General features: G+C 38.6%; 1 protein-coding gene across 1 annotated transcript in view; it reads left to right on the top strand.

Moving 5' to 3' along the window:
* Positions 1-19,874, top strand: part of tnfrsf21 (tumor necrosis factor receptor superfamily, member 21) — a 66,222-nt gene that overhangs the window by 43,554 nt on the left and 2,794 nt on the right. The window contains exon 5 of the mRNA XM_048597414.1: positions 19,780-19,874. This exon is cut by the window's right edge and continues 230 nt beyond it. Coding sequence (XP_048453371.1) covers positions 19,780-19,874 — 95 coding nt within the window. The remainder of the gene's footprint in view (positions 1-19,779) is intronic.

Raw genomic sequence — 19,874 nt, 5'->3', positions numbered from 1 at the left:
TGGAAGTTATTAATTACTGAATGAAGGTAGTTTTCAAAATTTCCCTCTTCTTCCTATCCACCTCATTGCATTCAGAACCATTGCTGATGTTTTGTGAATGAAACTGCAATGTAATGGGGCTAAATGGTGAATACATGCACAAACTTCTGTATAGCTAGATTGGGGAAATGGAATGAAACATTCAAACTAGAATTCTCCTGGTTTAATTTGTGCTTTGGAGAGCTGCTTTTGTTGTACGTAGGTTTCTTTTCATAATGAAGTTGCCAGTGTTTTATGCCATATGTCGTTTTGTAGGAATCCAAATACAGCTAGTGAACTGCATGATATCTGTGCTCAAGAGTAAGTTTTGTCTACTTAGCTGCTCCTATGTTAGTATATGTTGCATTAGAAACAAAACTTTGGCCCAGAAATTGTGCTTTGCCAAGAAGTGTAATTCAGACAGAGATAGCAGCCAAGTTAGACATTATGATGGAACGTACTTCTGTCCTTTTGGATGTTGCAATGAATATAGAAGAGAATAAGAGAGCAGTTTTCTCACCAACTGACCACAAGTGTTAATACCAGTTTAAGATGATTCGGCAGAAGCAAACAATTTTCAGGTTTCCCTAAAAATCTGGCCTATATACTTTTGTATTAGCCAGTGAAATGTGACTGTGCAATAAGCAGGTGTCCTCCTTATCCTGATAGCTGTAGAAGTCCTAAAATCCATATATTTGGATGATCAAATATGATTGTAATTGGTAGATCACCATCAAAGGACTGCCAGAAGAGATTTGTTTGTTTGTAGTGTAATTCTTCAGCCCATTCAACCTTCGACTTCCATTTAGAAAATAACAAGGAAACCTCTACCATTCTATCTTTTGTCCCAGCTCGGTCTCTGCCCACCTGCCTTGCTGTACTGACAGTACTAGAGTGAGCGACAGTTCTTAATTTTGTTTAATTTCTTCAGAGGAAATGGACATCATTGGCTCAGCCAGCATTTATTGTGCATCCCTAATTGCACAGTGTACCATTAAGATTCAATCACATTGTGGTAATTCTGGAGTCACATGTAGGCAAGACCAGATAAAGCTTGCAGATTTCCTTCCCTATAAGATATTAGCGAACATGTGGACTTCTGCAATGATTGTAGTTACACGGTTGCTTTTAGCTTAGCTTTTTATTCCATTTTTTTAATTGAAGTCAAATTTCACCGAGTGCCATGGTGGAATTAAAACCCATGTCCTCAGAACTTTAGGCTGGATTTCTGGATTGATAGTGCAAGTCAGTGCTATTAAGCCACTGTGTAGTCAACTGTAGCCTGCCTGATGACCCTTCCCTGGGATTTTTAGCTGTTGAGGTTGAGGTTGAGCTTGTGGTTGAGGAGTAGGTACGACTAGATTCCTGCTGCCAGAATTTGTTTTTATGCTCTTGGCATATTGACACCGATCTTTTTGTACAAGTTTTGACCACGTTTGTAGCATTAGGTAATCTCATATATATGACCTTGATGCAAGTTAGTGTTTGTATAACAGCATAAATTAATGATCTTGTATCTTTTGATACTTGTGGTCTTGGAAATTTCCTGCTTAGGAAATACAGTTGTCTTCTGCATTCATTGTGTCTCAGCATCTGGCATGAGCTGTGCCTGTTGCAACTTCTGTCACTTCATCCCAACAACTTATCTGACCTTATTCAAGCATTCCCCATTATGTGATTACATTTTTGACTTTTTAAAAAATTTACTTTTGACCTCCTGGGCTTGTGAATGAAGCCACCATTTGTTGCACCTAGTTATCCTTCTGTAGGTTAGTATAAGATCCCTCATGAACCATGGAAGTCTAAGTAGTGAAGCAATTCTTATAGTGCTGTTAGATATGAAGTCCAAAGATCTTTATCCAGAATGAATGAGAAACAACAAAGTCAGAAGATATGAGACTTGGGGTATTTGGAAGTGATTGCATTAAATTGCTCCCTGTCCTTTTCCTCCTTGGTGGCAGAGTTTTGATAGGTGTTATTGACAAAACCTTAGCAAGAGAGCATACATTGCACTCTGTGTACTTGTGTTGGTGGTGATTCATGTTTAGGGTGGTGAACGGGATGCTGATCAAGTGGACTGCTTTGCCATGGATGACTTTGAGCTTCTTGTAGCTACACTCATTCAGGAAAAATGAGAGTCTTCCATCACACTCCCAGCTATCTCCCTGTTTGTGTGGTTGGCCCAGTTGACTTCCTGGTCAATGGTGGCCTGACAAATGTAAATGGCAGTGTTTACAATGAAGAATGCTATGGTCTGTTATGGGGGATGCTGGTTAGATTCTCTGGAGATTATCTTTACTTGACATTTGTGTGGCTCAAATTCACTTGCTACTTATCAGCCCAAGCCTAGTTGTTGTCCAGGTCTTGTTGTGTAGAAGTATGACTGTTTCATTACCTGAGGAACTGTGAATAGAATAAAATATTACAATATACCGCACCTCATTTCCAATACTTTTTGAGTTTGGTCCAGAATGAATCTTATCCTCCTGTGCAAGCTGGATGGATCATCACCAGTAAACTAATTTTGTAACTGTTGATATAATCAAAACCTTCCTTTGCTTTATTGGTGTGGATTGCAAATTATAATCCTGTTAGTTAAGCTGTTAAATCAGGTAAATATTCCTTGAATTTCATAGTGCATGTTAAAACGGAATCTCTTCCTTTGAAAAGCCAATCGTATCGTTTTACCTTTTTATCATGCTGAACACTTAATCTATTCTGTGTTGTAACATGTCCAGTGAAGTGATATTTGCCTGTTTGAAGTGCTTGTGTTTAGATATCAACAGAGTTGAGTTTTCTGTTGACCTACATGAATTGTTTAAACAGAAATCCTGCTTTCAAACGGTGTGGGGAAAATTGGTTTAAACCAGTAAGTGACTGTATTTATCAGGAGTGGCAGAATGTGCATTGTGATGATTGGCAGAGTAACTTTTACAAATTTATTTAGGTAAAAACAGGCAGGAGGAGAGCAAAGAGGTATGGCTACAACCTGGTTGAGTTAATTGGCCCATTTGAGAAAATATTAGAAACAACTATCAAAATTATCTTTGCTTTGTAATGTATGAAAATATATCAAAGTATTGGCTTTCTGTAAATCTAAGTGCACTAACTTGCAATGTGACCTCATGGAGGCCTGATTCTACCACCTCCAATGTCCTAAGTTCACTTGGGGCTCCTGTCATCTTTGACTTCCTCTCTTTCCTTACCCAGCTGTTGAGACTATGTTGTTGTAATATATTGTCTGTTCCTCTGGGATATTATTGGTTCTCCATGTTCCCTATCCCATGCTCAACAGCGAGGTTTTCTGTTTCTGTCTAAATATTTTATCTTTTTGTGTTTCTTCGCCTGGCTTTCTCTGTTTGTTCTAGTGAGGCAAGTACAATTACAACATGCACAAGACATTTGGGCAGGTACATGAACAGGAAAGGTTTAGAGGGAAATGGACCAAATGCAGGCAGATGGGACTAGTTCACTTTAAGAAACCTGGTTGGCATGGACAAGTTGGAGCAAAGTGTCTGCTTCTGTGCTGTATGTCTCTAGTAATTAATTTTACTCACCATGGCTTGTTGTGCAATAGGGGAGGAAAGAGCAAGAGATGCAATGTGTCTGTATTGTAATATTTCTCTCATTAATTCTTTCTTATCCCATGGGCTTAGCATTCTGTCTTTCCTATTTTTATTTTTTTCTATTTCTTCTTGAATTTCTGTAACACTTTCTACCTTGATTTCTCTGCTATTCCCCTGATCCATGACACACCTTTCTTTTGGTCAGTCTAGATTCCTTATGTCACATAATTGATGCTGCATGCTTTCATACCCAGCTTCTTACTGATCAGATCTGATATTTAAATGCTACTAAATTAAGAATGAGCATTTCTGGTGATTGCCCACCTGAAATGTTTTACTAGGTCTGATATGTTTGTTTTCTATATTTGTGATTTATGTATCCCCTTTATAATTGCATCATGTTACTCTCTCTTTAGAATCTTCCCAATTTCATGTATACGATTCCTCTTCACCCGTTTTATTTTCTGCTTTTGCTCTTTGTAATTATTGGTAACAGCACGGAAGAACACAATGTTTGTTTTTGGATTCCTGTTTGAAGACTAATTTTGGATTATTCCGTCAATCTGTTGCATGGCCAGATTCTGTACTTACTCTGCCTGGCCTCGCTCCCGCTCTCGCTCCCCCACCCCCCCGCCTTCTGAGTTCTGTATTAATGTTATGAAAGGTTGAGGGATGGGCAATAAATGCTGGTCCATCCAGTGACACCCACTTTGCCCAAAGAATGAATTTAAAAACACGTCGCCCTATCAGATGAGAAATTGTAATGGAGGTCCTATCCACTCTCAGATGAACGTAAAATATCATATGGATTTATTTAAAGAGGAGCAGGGGTGGTCTCTGAATATTGTGGCCATACAGTGAAATCCTAAAAGATTTAATCTAGTCATTTTACGCTACTTCACTGCTTGTGGTTCCCCGTTCTGGACAAGTTGGCTGCCACATTTCGTGTCAAATTAAACTACTCAAGTTGGCTTTAACAATGAGGTAACCTAAGTTTGGAATTTTGGACCAAAACTGTCTCATGCTCAAATTAATATAGCACAGAATAATATTTTATGAAAAGAAAAAGAATGGCCAGGAAATTTAGATAGGTAACAACAAATCGGGAGCAAGATGATGCCGTAGTCAGTTTGTTGCCTCTTTAAGAATTCTGAGACCCAGTTAATGCTCTCGGGTCTTGGGTTCAATTCCCACAGTGATTGGTTGGAATTTGACTTTATCAAGAGTTTCAATTTGGAAGTCTAATGGTGAACATTGATCTTCGGAAATCAACATTTTTGAAGTTAGTGGAAAACCCATCTGGTTGATGCATTTCATTTCAGGGAGGAGATATTTTGTCTTTTTTTTTCTGTTCTGGTGTACACGTGACTCTAAACATGTGCTTGACTCTCAAGTGCCCTCTGAAAACGCCTAATCAAACCACAAAAATGTCTAAAATTAATGGAACTGGATGGGTTATCAATGTAGATTTTGGGCGTGGAAACAGCAGTAACAGCCATGTCAACCCTGCAAAGTCCTCCATACTGACATTGGGAGCTATATGAAAATTAGTAGAGATGTCGCTCAGGCTGACGTAGTCATGAAATCATACTTTGCTGATGATGATCTTGGCACAACCAGCAGGACACACTAAAAAAATGGTGGCGGAACAATGGTACACAGTTGGGAGGGAGTTGCAAAACAAACTAAGCAGGAAGTGATAGAAGTAAGCAATGGAATACACCTAAGTTCTGCAGTGACAGACTCTTAAAGACCCAAAAGAAAGATCCACAAATATCCCCATTCTCAGCACATCAGTCAAATACATTGTTGACCTATTTACAGCAATCTTCAGTGAGAGGTGCCAAGTGGATGACCCATCTCGGCCGCCTTCTGAGGTTTCTGTATTACAATTGCCAGTCTTCAACCAATTCAATCTCACCATGTGAGATCAAGAAACAGCTGAAGGCACTGACTACTGCTATGCCCTGACAATATTCTGGCAATAATAATGACGACTGCTGAACTTGCAGCACTCCTGGTCAAGCTGTTCCAGTACAGCTACAACATTATCATCATTATGGTGTTTCCCGTACTCTCAAAGCAGGACAATTCAACTTGGTCAATCACCTATGTCAGTCTACTGTTGAATATCAGGAAAGGTTCATAAATAGTGCTATCAGCAGCATTTGATTAAAAATAACCTGCTCACTGATCATAGAATCATCAAATCATACAGCAGAGGCCCTTCAGTGCCAAGTCTATACCTCCAAAATTGTGCTAAATCGACAGGCCACTCTCCAGTACTTCGCCCATAGCCTTGAATGTTATGGCATTTCAAGTGCTCATCCAAGTACATTTTTAAGGTTGTGAGCTTACCTGCCTCAATTACCTTCCAGGCAGTGCATTTCAGACCCTCACCACCCTCTGGCAAAATCTCTCCTCAGTTCACCTCTAATTCTCCTGCCTTTCATCTTTTAAAAGTGTGCACCCTTATTGTTGACCCTTCAACTGAGGAAAGCACCTTTCTATCCATCCTGGTCATGCTGTATGTTATGAATAATCTCAGTCAGGTCCCCCTCAGCCTTCTGTGCCCCAAAGAAAACAACCTGAGCATATCCAGCCTCTCTTCATAGCCTGAAATCCCAGGCAGCATGCTGGTATATCTCCCTTGCACCCTCTTAGTGTGTTCACATCCTTCCTATAGTGCTGAGATCATTAGTGCACACAGTACTCCAACTGTAGCCTAACCAAAATTCTGTACAGCTCAACCTAAACTCCCTGCTCTTATTATTTATGCCCCAACTGATAAAGGCATATCCCACATACCTTCTTAACTACTGTATTAACATGTTCTGTCACCTGCCCCGATGCTCAGTTTGGGTTCTGCTAGGGCCACTCAGCTTGTATCTGTATTACAGCACTGATCCAAGCATGGACAAAGGAGCTGAATTCCAGCAATGAGGCAAAAGGCAATGTGGCCTTTAACATCATTCCACATTTGATCGAGTGTAGCATGGAGGAGCCCAACAGTACTGGAATCAATGAGAATCGGGGAGAAAACTCTGCTGGTGAAGTAATGGAATAGCCCTGACATGCCTGGATGAGAAGAGCCGCAACTATCAAGAAGCTTGACACCATCCAAGACAAAGCAGCCTGCTTGATTCGCACCATATCCGAAAATATACATTTCTTCCACCATTGACACTCAGTAGCAGCAGTATGTATCAGCAACAAGTGACACTGTGGAAAATTACCAATGTTCCTCAGACAGCACCTTCTAAACCCAAAACCACTGCCCTGTTGAAGGCTAAGTGCAGCAGACATGTGCAAACATCTGCAAGTTTCCCTCCAAGCCACTCACCATGCTGAAATGTAAGTATATCATCATTCCTTCAATGTTATTGGGTCACAAACCTGGAATTCCCTCCCAAACAGTATTGTGGGTTTAACTACAGCATGTGGATTGCAGTGGTTCAAAGTTGCACCACCACCTCGAGGGCAACGAGGGATGGACAGTAAATGGTGGCTCAGCCAGCAAGTCCCTCGTGCACTGAATGAATATTAAAAAACAAAATAACATATTAATCTGTGTGGTAGTACAGAACTTGCCAAAAAAGTGCAAATTTCTTGTTTTGTTTCCCCTGCATTGTGCAATGATCGGTATTGTTAGTCCAAAGCTACTTTAGATCGGTTCAGTGCATTTCATCTCGAATGACTTCACAGCAGGTGCAAGGTTAAGAAGTGTGTATAGAACATTCGTAAAATGAACAATTTTCTTCGTACTAGAAGATTTTATTCCATTTGACTTAAGTAGTCCATTCTGTTTAAGGCTTTACTGGGAGTGCTTGAATGTGCTTCTTGTCAAAATTGATTTAAACTCTCAATCCTCGACCTCCCCACCTGTTGTATTGTTAATTTCTTTTGTACTGTTCAGTTTTGGAAAATTGCCAGTATAAATGAACTAATATTCCTTGTGATAAAATTGATTATGATAAGGTCCTCATCCAGACAGCAAAGTCCAATATATGTTGCAACACTTAAATAAATGGTTTGGACTTGAGACTTTTAGTTGAATGGAACATTTAGCATCTTTGAAGTACTGCTTTCACTATTCTAATTATCTGGTGGAATTTGAGCTGAGGTTTCAAAGGCTGAAACTGTGCCTCCATTATATTTATTCGCACTGTGGGAAGTTGAGTGTCAATTGTATATTTTATATGAAACAAACATAAGGTGGATAGACAACTGATATGGGGGCGGTGGCAAGGTAGCAAAGTTAATGTTTTGTGTCCTGTTTCATGACTTCAGAAGTGACTTCCACATCACTCTCTGGGTGAAGAAATTTCTCCTCATCTCCGTCCTAAACGATCTACCTATTCAGTCTGTCCTTTGTAACCGCTGGCTCTCGCCTCCCTCATGATGGGGAGCATCCTTCCTGCATTTAGCCTGTCTAGTCCTGTTAGAGTTTTATAGGTTTCTCTGAGATCACCCCTCATTCTTCTGATTCCAGTGAATGTAATCCTAACTCATTCAACCTCTTCTCATATATCAGTCTTGCCATCTCAGGAATCAGGCTGGTAAACCTTTTGCTGCACTCTCCCAATAGCAATAATATCCTTCCTCAGAAAAGGAGACCAAAACCGGATGCACTATTTGAAGTGTAGTCTCACCAAGGTTCTGTATAACTACAACAAGACATTCCTGCTCCTGTACTCGAATCCTGTTGCTATGAAGGCCAGCATACTGTTTGCTTTTGCCTTCTACTATACCTGCATGCTTACTTTTAATGACTAATGTCCGAGGACACCCAGGTCTTGTTGCACTTTTCCCTCTCAATTTATAGCCATTTAAATAATAACGCGCCTTCCTGTTTTTGCTCCCAAATTGGATGACCTCACATTTATCCACATTGTACTGTATCAACCATGCCTTTGCCTGTACACTATTTGTGCAAATCACACTGAAGCATCTATCTTCCTCACAGCTTGCCCTCCAACCCATTTTTCTGATGGTTGTATTTGTCATTATTCTACACAAATTAAGGTTTAGGACAATACAGTATTGTATCAAGATAGCAAAATGGGAAAATTAGTCTTGGCTGTATCATTCAAGCTTAAGCTCAGTACTATTTGATTTAAGCTAGTCACTTCTGTGTTTTTAAAGTGGCAGGAATGTTAGTAACCACTTCACAGCTAAAGCTTAGATATTTCCCAGATTCTGCTGTTGATTGATACAGGCTGTTCATTGTCAGAGAATTGTGAATAGAGCTCAATGTGAGGATCATCAAGTACCTGTGTCCTTTCTGAAGCTAGCTCCACAAATATTCAGGCAAAACTGCAGAATCAAGTTTGATGGAGTGGGCACTGAATATCATCAGTCAGGTCCTGCTTTATCAATTCTCAAATAGCCAGCATTCCAGTAGAGGACAAAGTAGATGCTTAAAATGCGTCCTGTTCAATCATGGGAAGACATGTGGCAGAAACACGTGACCTTGAGTAGACATCATTGTCTATTTGAGGGACAGGCAATTAAATAATATGAAGTACATGAAGATGAGAAGGACAAGGGTCGCAGGTGTATGGAATTGCCAGTACTGCAAGTACCTCTCCAAGTAATTCATTACCCTACTCCGAACTGGACCAGTGTTCCTTCACTCGTTTCTGGTCAGAATCCTGGACTGAATCTCGAATAGCACTGTGGATGTAGGTATACCAAACGGACTGTTGTGTTTCATAAAGGCACTTTAACCACTATCATCTTGAGGCCTTATGGGGACGGATAGTACACACTGGCCCTGTCAGCACTCCCCATGTCCTAAGGAAAAAAATAGGTTAATTTTTAATTTTTTTTTAATATTGCACAACATGTTTTCATATGCTTTAAAGGATGGATCAAAACATGCTGTTTCTCGCGATTGAGTGGTCACTAATGAGTGGCCAAAAGGGAATTTATTTCCACTGTTAGTTACTGAGGCAGAAGGTGTAAGCACCCTTGGGATTAGATTGTATATGTGGGTGAGGGGATGTTGGAGAATGGTGTGTAAATGTGATTAGAATTATTTGTTTGTGTGAAGAATAAACACTGACATAATGCTTCAAGCCAGTGCCCTGTGTCTTTCTTTAATTCTCTTTAGAATTGTTTTGGTGTGGCACATTTATTCCCTGGTGTTGTTAGCTGAACTCGGATGTGGAAAGTACATTTAGCCTTTGGAGTTTCACTGATGTATGCAGGGAGTCTCTGCTGAAAATAGTATTTTTGGTTGGGTGTGACCACAACTGGCTTGTTTGATTATGCTGAAAGTTGGAGACTGGCTCTTTAGAGCAGAACAGAACAGTTACTGTGTAGTAAAGAGGCTGGTGTTTTGAATTAGCACCTGAGTCTGAGTATTCAACTTCAGTAAAGGGAGGAAAGAAGCAAAGAGATTGCACTTATCATATCTCCTTTCATGACTTCAGGACATCCTGAAGTGCTTTGCAATCATTGCAATGTAGGAAACATAGCAACTAACTTCTGCACAGCAAGCTCACACAATGAATGATTTTGGTACACTGCAAGGAACTGAAAACTGCTGTAAAGTGTGTTTTATATTTAGTCTTGTCACAGAAACACAACATGAGCACTTTGAATATGGTCATGGTAAAGGTAACAAAACTATTAGTGTGTGTATTGCTCAGGAGTGGTCTGCAGCATCAAGTTTGAAGTTTGGATTCGAGAGTAGCTGTCTTAGTAAGTATTGATATGAGAACTGGATAGACCTAGTTCAGTTGTCATTTGCTGTTTATCTCTGAACTGCCTGTATGTGAAATCTGCTGTTGTGCTTTGCTCAATACATTACTTTTAGGAGAAAAAAAAACTTTTATATAGGCCAAACTGTCCAGTGTTGAAGGGTTGATGAGGTGTTAACTCCTGCAACTTTATTGAGTCAGAGCTCTGAATAATTCTGTGTAGTTATGATTCAGTTGATGTAGTTGAATCTCGTTTTAAAAACTGAAAATAAAGGCATTTCATACCTCTCACAAGGACTTAATTGCTTTGCAATATTTTATATTTGAGCTAATGACAATTTGAAGCTACTGAGACCAGTTGGTTTCTCCCGCTATGTACATGATGAAAAGAATGTTGTTTGTGAATCTCCTTCAGGACTTGCTTACACTGGTTTTTCTTGACCAAAGGAATATACACATTCTTCTTAGCTTTTGAAAATACTTGAAGTACATTAACTTTTATTTATTGGATAGTAGACATTTTAAGGGGAAGATAAGTATCAAATTCTTTTTTTTCCAACCTCAGCATTTTACTTTGTTATATTCTGAGCTAAAATCAACAAAGTACTTTTAGATAATTATACATTATATGATTTCCACTAAATTAACAAATAGATTAGTGTGGAAACATATTGTTGCTTTAGTGTCAAGAATCCAAAGCGCAACACATTCCTATTTCCACAATAAACCAGGCTGTTGTTTTCAGATTATGAATTTTACAATAGTGCCTGCTTTGACCATTGTCTAGTTTTGAATTGGTGGAATAATAAAATACTTATTCACTTTTTCTGAATTATGCATGTAACTATTCTGCTGAAGTATGCCTCATGGTTTCAATCTTTAATAATAAAAAAGGGAAAAGTAACTAGCTTTTTATCTTCCGACAATTCCTTGAATATTGTAGTGTAAACCTTTTCTAAATTAGTACTTGCAATGTGGGCATCGCTGGCTAGGATACAATTTATTTCCTGTCCCAGACAGCAGTTAAGAATCAGCCACGTTGATGTGGGTCTGGAATCACATGTAGACCAGATCAGGTAAGGATGCAGCTTTCCTTCCCTGACAGACATTAGGAAACCAAATAGGCTTTTATAACAATCGGTGGTTACATGATCGCCATTAGACTAGCCTTTTCCATTCCAAATTTTTTTAAATTCAAATTTCACCACCTGTCTGGTGGGATTTGAGCCCAGTCTCCATAAAATTGGCCTGGGGTTCTAAATTACTAGCCCAGTGACATAACCACCATGCTACCACCTCCCTGAACTAGTTAAAGGATTCTTAGGCTGTTTTAAATTGTTGTTAATTTTGTTATTAAAACTCCATCAATGAAATTTGCATTGAAACGATTGATTGTCTTATGGCACAGGAGGGTTTTATGATTTGTCTACAACACTGGTGATATGTATTGGTGCAGGACATCCAACCATTGGTTTTAACCATCCTACTGTAATTGGTTTCCATTGAGTGGCTGTTGATTAGGTTTGAATTCTGTATTTTAATTTTTGGTACCAAGCCAAAGGCTCACTCCTTGAGAAAAGTGTTAGTCACAACAAAATAAGGAGCCTTTTTCATTCTAACAGATTAAAGCAAAAAAAAAACTTGAACTCAGTGCAGTCTAATCTTGAGTACAGTATGCCCCAATGAGTGGCACCAGGATTTGCTCTGCACGTTTTGTCTCAAACTGGCACAACAACTGGTATTGGTCTATGTGGAGGATGTCACCAGATTGTTAAATCCGCTACATCTAATAGCGTTAGCAGTGGTAAAGCCAGAAGATGTTATCTCTGCTGGAGGCACTGCTTAAAGAACTACTTGTACAAAGAACTACTGCAGTACCTGACAGGTGGGTGGGGTCCAGATTTCAAGAAAACAATATACAATGAAATATGTCAAAGTCATACTGTACCTTTCCTACATGAATTAATTGCAGAAGTTATATTGCACTGAAAAGTCAATAATTACTTAATTACTTAAGTCAGTGCTCAACTTGAATTGTGATGACCACATGTGACATAGCAAAGTCTGAAAGAGAGGAAAATTGCTGTGAGAACATCCATGACTATATAACACTTGGCATTTAGGATCATAGAAATTTGCATGAAAGGAAGCTATTTAGATGTACGCTGATTCTTTGTTGAAACAATCTATCTACTCCTATTTGGTGATAGCTAGTACTGCAGATGCTGGAGTCAGAGTCAATACAGTGTGGAGCTGGAGGAACACAGCAGGTCAGAGGAGCAGGCAAGTCGATGTTTCGGGTTTACACAATTATTTGGGACTGGGGAGAAGGAAGGGAGCTCAGAAATAAATGGGGGAGTGGGGCTGGGTGAAGGTAGGTGAGATGGTCATAGGTGGATGCAGGTAGGGAGTTGTGGAGATTGGTCAGTGTGAAGGGTGGGGCGGATGGCTGGGAAAGAAAATGGACAGATATTGTCAGGTCATGGAGCCGGGGATGAGAGGGAGGGTTCAACCTAGGGTGGGGAGATTTTAAAACTGGTGAATGCTCTGTTGAGGCTTCTATTCCCCTGGCTCTGTTCCTATCGAGTTGCATATCCCTCTGTTTCAAACGTCTGCTCCGTTTTGTGAAATGCCTAAGTTTCTGTGTCAACTGTTCTTCCTTTTTTTTTATTAAAAAAAAAAAAAAAAAAAATTCTATGCCCTGAGTGACTCTCTGGATAAAGAAATTTCTTTGACCTCTTTATCACTGTGGTAACTTTAAGGTTGGGAGTTCCTGTCACTGACTGCTCAACTAGAAAAAGTTCTCTTTTTCCCTGTTCACCTTTCCTAAGTCCTTCATTATTTACCTTATTAAACCCAAAAAAATGCCCATAATTTGCTGTGATAGGAAATCTAACACTGTCTGAAGCTGGTTGGACTCTCCTTTCATAGTTAGTCTATTAAAACATTTTGCAAATTAAGGCATTGAAATTCAGTTGATCCAGTCAGGTCCAGCTAATCCAGGCTAATTAAAGTCAATTAACTCAGTCTGGTCTAATAGCCAGTTTGTTTCTGATAGTCATATTTTTGTTATGAAGAAGGGGATGAAATTGTTAAATTCATTTTGTACTGATTAGTGTAAAATAGATATCAACTTGTTAATTTGTACCATGCTTTCCCATCTGATGTGCATTTTCTTTTTGGTTACAAGTTACATTTGTTTTTATTGTTTAGAAAAATGTTATTTTCAACTTCTGAGTATGTTTTTCTAAATTCCTCTTCAGCGCTGTTTTTATATTGCAGTATGGCTGCTCAAATCATATAGACTCTATTGTTCTAGATCAAGAGTGCTAAGTGGGGAAAAAAAAGTACACTCTGAATCTTGGTACCAAAGGAAAAATATTATGCAACTTTTGAGTCTTATTGCAGTTTTGACTCCATTGGCTACAACTAACTTTTATATCCAATACAGGCCATTGTGGAAATGGACTGAACATTAGATAAAGCAATAATTACAAGCCGAGCACAGCCATCATCTGAAATGTTTAATAATATCTCTGAACAGGTTGCTTAGAAAATAGTTACTTCAACTTTCAGTCCTGTCTCTTGTAGTTATTGCTCACAATGTGGTCTCTTTTGTATTGGCAAGACTAAATGCAGACTGGATAACCATTTTGTGGAACACCACTGCTTTGTCTGTAAGAGTGACACTGACCTTCCCATTGGTTGCCCATTCAAAAGCCAACTTGCTCCCACACCAGCATTTCTATCTGGGCCTGTTGTACAATGAAGCTCGATGCAGGCAACATCTTTTGCTTAGGCATTCTACATGGAGGATTCAGTATTAAGTTTAACAACTTCAGTGCATGAGCTCTTTCAGCCATTTTGATTGCAAGCATTTCCCTGCACGTGCGAACATGCACATACACCACTGACCACCAAAACCACTTCACTGAGTCATATCGGAGTTGAAACATTATCTTTGTTTCTCTCTTCACAGATGCTGCCAGACCTGTTGAGTCTCTGCAGCATCTGTTTTAGTTTCAGATTCCAGTATCAAAATTTTGCTTTTATTAAAAGATCCTGTTTCCTCATAGGTTATCAAACTGTATCAGTTGTAGCTAAAAATGAGACATAGGTGAAAGAATGCCACATCACTTTCATTGTGCCTCTTAAGTAATTATTGAGGAGTTTGGTGAGAACTATAGATTCACCACTTTCTTTCGTTCTTTCTTTTGTTCTTTCTTTCCCACTCTCAAAAGTTGTCAATGAAAAAGACTTCTCATCAGCTTCTTTGAGAATCTGAACTTTTTAGGTGTGGACTCGCTGCATAAAATTATAATTCAGTAATGCTATACATAGAGTTGTATACCTGTACTATCTCAAACTGTTTATTTTCAGATTGTTTGAATATGCATTGTTATGCTATGTCTTCAGGGGAAGTAGCATTATGTGATCAGCTAGAAAAAGTGATTTGTGTTTATGTTGAAAGTGCAGGTGTATTTGATCATACATGGTTGTTCAAAATATATACTTTTCTATTATGTGCTTCAAGGCTGTCATTAACTGGAGTACTTGCTTCACATGACCTTTTGTGAAAATCCAAGTTTAAAGATTTGTTTATTTATAATAAATTCTGGCATCTGAGTAAAACAGTTTTTGGTACAAGATTGAGTATAGTTAAATTTACAACAGAACAACAGCTTTATCCACATGAGCATGGATTCTATCCTGTTTTTTTTTTTGATAGTGTCTCAGGCTGAAGGCCATTAAACTTGCTGTGTTATGTAGTTACGTCTGGGTAGCCAATTCATTTTATATCAGAATATCTTGGAAGGAAGACATCCAGAGCAGATTGGGAAAAAGTCTGAGATTTTCTAAATTTGTAGCCCAGCCTTCATAGGCAAGCATTGCCTGTTGAATATTGTAAAAAGCATTTTATTATGAAAGGATAATTTTTAATAAAGAAACAACTTAATAATAAATAAAACAAAGAACTGTGGATGCTGGAAGTCTGAAATAAAAACAGAAATAGCTGGAGAAACTCGGCAGGTCTGGCAGCATCTCAAGAGAAAACAGAATTAAATTTTCAGGTCCAATGATCCTTATTCAGAACTTGGTGATAACTTTTACCATGACTTTTCCTCTTGACAGAAGTTGCAATATTCTGTCGCATTAATTCCTTGTTAGTTAGTTATTTACTTGATGCTATATAACAGACATTGATATTCCACTGTATGTAAGTTCTTGTAAACTTACTGTTACAGGGCTCTTCACTGTACAAAACCAGGTCGACTTCTTTAAGTAGCCACCTGTTCCGATGAGTATGTTTACCATTTAAAAGCAACCAAATATCAGACTGCATCTTGTGGTGTTCCTGATCAGTTGATATTTCTGTTCAATTGATCTCAATCGTTTTCATGTTGGGTAGAGGAGAAGAAAAATACATCTGATGCTGGAAATCTGAAATTAATAATTAAAAAAACCATGTTCAGCAGGAAAATTATAATCAAACACTTCATATTTCTGTTCAATTTCCAGAATTTGTGTGCTTTTTTTTTTACTACTAACTGATATCAGATTTACTCCAGGAAAATTTTCTATGGACTGTTTACGACTTGGTTTGTTTAATTGTTTTTGATGCTGCAGAGCACACTTCCTGTAGCAATGTATTTTGTCCTGTTCTTTTTGGTTCTTCCTTCATTTTAGTCCCTGCATCTTCCCAAGCATTTGTTTTGTTACTGTTTAAGTTTCGTTAGAGGAGTGCAATTTATGGTAGTAGTGACTGTCATGAGCTATATTTGAGCAATGGGTGAAAAAATACACGGCACACGTACTGAGTGACCACAGCTGTAACTTGTACAAGTAACTTAACTAGACATAATTGAAGGTAAGTTGTGTTGAATTGAGGAAGTGGATCTAGTGAGAAGTTGTAATATTGTTGCACAGCTTTTTTTTCTACAGAACCATATCAAGTGTACTCAAGCATGCAACACTTGTTAAAATGTGTTCCTTTCTCTGCTGAGTGCAGTTAAGCCAGTAAGACAGTGTGGAATGACCGAATCCCATGTTCCTTTCCCAATCTTCATTTCAGCATTCTGTACATGGTATTTTTCATAAAGTTTCCTGATTTATACTTTGTTTCAGACACTGGGCCAATAAACCGTTGGGTATTATGTTGCAGTGAGGCTACTTCAGTCTGATTGAAGTCTAGACATCACAGATTCCTTATAGAGAGGATGTTGTGCTGAATCAGATGCCTGATGACTCCAAGTCTCTTCTGCAAAATAACATGAAAAGTCAAGGCAGCCGTCAGTGCAGTGAATGGCATTCCTTCGGTGCTGACTGCCAAAGCTAGGCCATTACATCTCCTTATGCTGGTACAGTTGCTGATGTAAAGGTACAGAAGTGATTGAACAGTTGAAGTCAACTACAGAACAAAGCAATTGTCTGTGAATTGACAGCAAATTTGAAATCCAGCCCAATTTTCCATTTTAGTCAGTTTTTCCCAGCACCAAATGGCACACAGGCACATTATAAATAATTTGAGCCTAACCAAAACAAAACCTCTTGGAAAATAGTGACATTTTTTAGAATCAAAAATGTTGCTGCTTTTGGGTTTTACACCATATATTTTGGCTGTAAGCATTGAGCACTCCAGGAAAATCAAATGGAATTTCTGATGCCCTTCTAATCAAATATAAATTATTTTTATCACTGCTGCAATGTTGGTTTTTAAATGTGTTTTGTAGTTTGAAATATTGCACAGTATAGAGGGAATTTTTTTCCTCTACCTGACACCCAGCAGATAAGCAAAATCTTTGGCATTCTGGCCCACACCCAGTGCCAGAGAAATACAAATAGGTAAGTTTTTTTGAATTGAATGGACATGTTGCCCGTAGTCTGTCTGTTTGTCCAAAGTCCAGCTACATGAACGGAGAACTGAAAGAACTGCAGATGCTGTAAATCGGAACAAAAACAAAATTGCTGGAAAAGCTCAGCCAGTCTGGCAGCATCTGTGAAGGAGAAATCAGAGTTTAACGTTTCTGGTCCAGTGACCCTTCCTCAGAACCTCAGGGTCACCGGATGTTTCCAATATGTTTTCAATTCATGATGGTAGGGATCTTGCAGGTGGTGGTGTTCCTGTCTATCTGCCTCCCTTGTTCTTCTAGTAGTCGAAAGTTTCGAAGGTGCTGTCTGAAGAACCTTGGTGTATTTCTACAGTGCAGTTCTGCAGTGGGTCAGCATGTGCGCATAGACATTTTGAACATCTTACGAGTTGATGTTACTGAATACTGCAATGATCAACATGTCCTCTTCTGACCTTCCAGATGGAAGGTATTGATGGAGCAGCTGAGAATGCTTGAGCCTCAAAAGAACCCCTTAGCACTGTCTCAGGACTGATGTAATTGGCCTTTAACAATGATGACCATCTTTCTTTGCGCTAGATGTGACTCCAATTAGTGGAGAGCTTTCTTCTAATTTCATTAACTTCAATTTTTCATGGGCTCCTTAGTATTGCTCTCAGTTTAATGCTGTCTTTAATGGTGTCAAGGACAGTCACTCTTACTTTACCTCTTAAATTTGAGATCTTGGTAGAAATCATAGTCTTTCAAACAGAAACCTGCGCTCTGTTATTAACCGAAAAGACCATACATGATCTTGTTTTAAGCTTATCTCTCACAAGTACACTAATGGGCACTATTAATTTATATACCTTAAGCAACTCTCATATTTTAAACGTAAATTCTAAACAGAACTTCCTTGTTGAACTTCTAAGTGGACTTTTTTTAAAAAAATAATTTTGAATAATCTTTCAATTCTTCTGGAATCAAACCAATACATGTCACAGTTCTCAGGAATTTGCACCGAATCACCTTAGTTTCCCAGTCCTGCAATGAGGCTTACAGAACATTCTGTCTCTGAGGATTCCACTGCGAATATCTTCTTTTAGATTCACTGTGGTTCTGACTTGAATTCATCACACATTTGGACTTATTCCAAATATAAACTCCCACTTGCAATAACAGTGACTCTAAATCCAAAACGTTTCTAGTTCCTAAAAACCTCTGCTCCTCTTGGATGGGTGCAGCCTGCTTTCTCCTAGTTTAACTGCCTCATCAACTGTGAAAATAGCATGTATATCATAAAACAAAAAGAAATTCCTGTCTCCCAAGAGCCTTTTTCTGTGGTAGAATGGCACACAAGACCTGCTTCCAGATAGAAATGCAAACTAAGTATCTTTAAGTTTAAAACTGTGTGTATGGATCCGAAAGATATATGGATACTTTAGAACTATCAATTCACTAGGTACTTTGTTCACTGTGGAGACATGCAATAATTAATTTAAACCCCCCCAATTGTACCTTCTCAGACAAAATGCCTTGAGGCAAACTGTGTCCACAAGGGAAATCTAGGAAGACCATTTTAATTCTAGATGTGAATATTTCTCAGTCCTATGCCAGCAATACAATTTGTCTTCCCTTTTGATCTGTAGTTTCTTGGGCCAATCTAGTAAGCTTCTGTGACCAGGTATTCTTTCATTCAACCTATATTTAAAAATGAAAATTTCAAAACTTTTAAAAATAATCTCATGTATCTGTCAAAGTTTTCTCTTACTCCTGCTTGGAGCAAAGCTTTGCAGCTGAGTGGCCCTGGCAAAACCACAACTGAGCAGCAGTGAGCAGATTCTGCTGTGTAAGTGTTGCTTGATAGCATACTGTTAATAACATCTTCCAACACTTTGCTGATGATTGGAGAGTGAGTACACTGGGGCTGTTATTGGCTGGGTTGGATTTGTCTTGCATTTTATGGTACAGGTCATTATATGGGCAATTCTGTATGAGCAATTGACCTCAATATTGTAGCTGTACTGGATCTAGTGCATCAGCCTTAACTGCTACATCCAGGATGTTGTTGGGGCTTATGGTATTTTCTCTACGCTGAACATTTAGTTGCTGGGGATAGTTGAGGACTGGCATTTGTGATGCTGAGATTAGATTATCCATTTGGTGCTTCAGGCTAAAGATGGTTGCAAATGTCTGACCTGCAATTTTTCTGCTTTCAGGGATAGTTTTTAAAATTATCTTTGGTTAGTTGTTTAATTGTCTACACAATTGATAACTGTATGTGGCTTCTGTACAACTTGTACCTGATTCATTGTTATAGGGTCACTTAACTCTGTCTACTAAACATTGTTTTTGCTGTTCAGCATGAATGCAATTCTCTGTTGTAAACTCACCTAAAAAATAGGTCCAAATCTAATGAAAACAGAAATGCTACTATTTTTGTACAGGCCTTGTTCTAGAGACAAATCCTCATTTCATTCTGACTTGGCAAACTTGAATAATATAAACAAGGCTAACAAAGTGATCTAATTTTCCAAGCTGAAATTAATCCAACTATTTCAATTTTGTCTGTTCCCTACATGCATATACTTGGGTTCATTTTTGGTTTCAGTTACTTTATTTTGCAGATGTTTTAAAATCTAAAAATGTTTTCTTTTCCAGCTGGATCTTGAGAAACTTGTTCCCGTTCTCAACAACAAAAATGGAGTCGTTCCCAATCCTGCTGTTCCCAATCCTGCTGTTCCCAATCCTGCTGT

The sequence above is a fragment of the Rhincodon typus genome, chromosome 5 (genome assembly GCF_021869965.1).
Source record: "Rhincodon typus isolate 14 chromosome 5, sRhiTyp1.1, whole genome shotgun sequence".
Lineage (NCBI taxonomy): Eukaryota > Metazoa > Chordata > Chondrichthyes > Orectolobiformes > Rhincodontidae > Rhincodon > Rhincodon typus.
The sequence above is the reverse complement of the archived record's forward strand: the minus strand, read 5'-3'. Positions and strand labels throughout refer to the sequence as shown.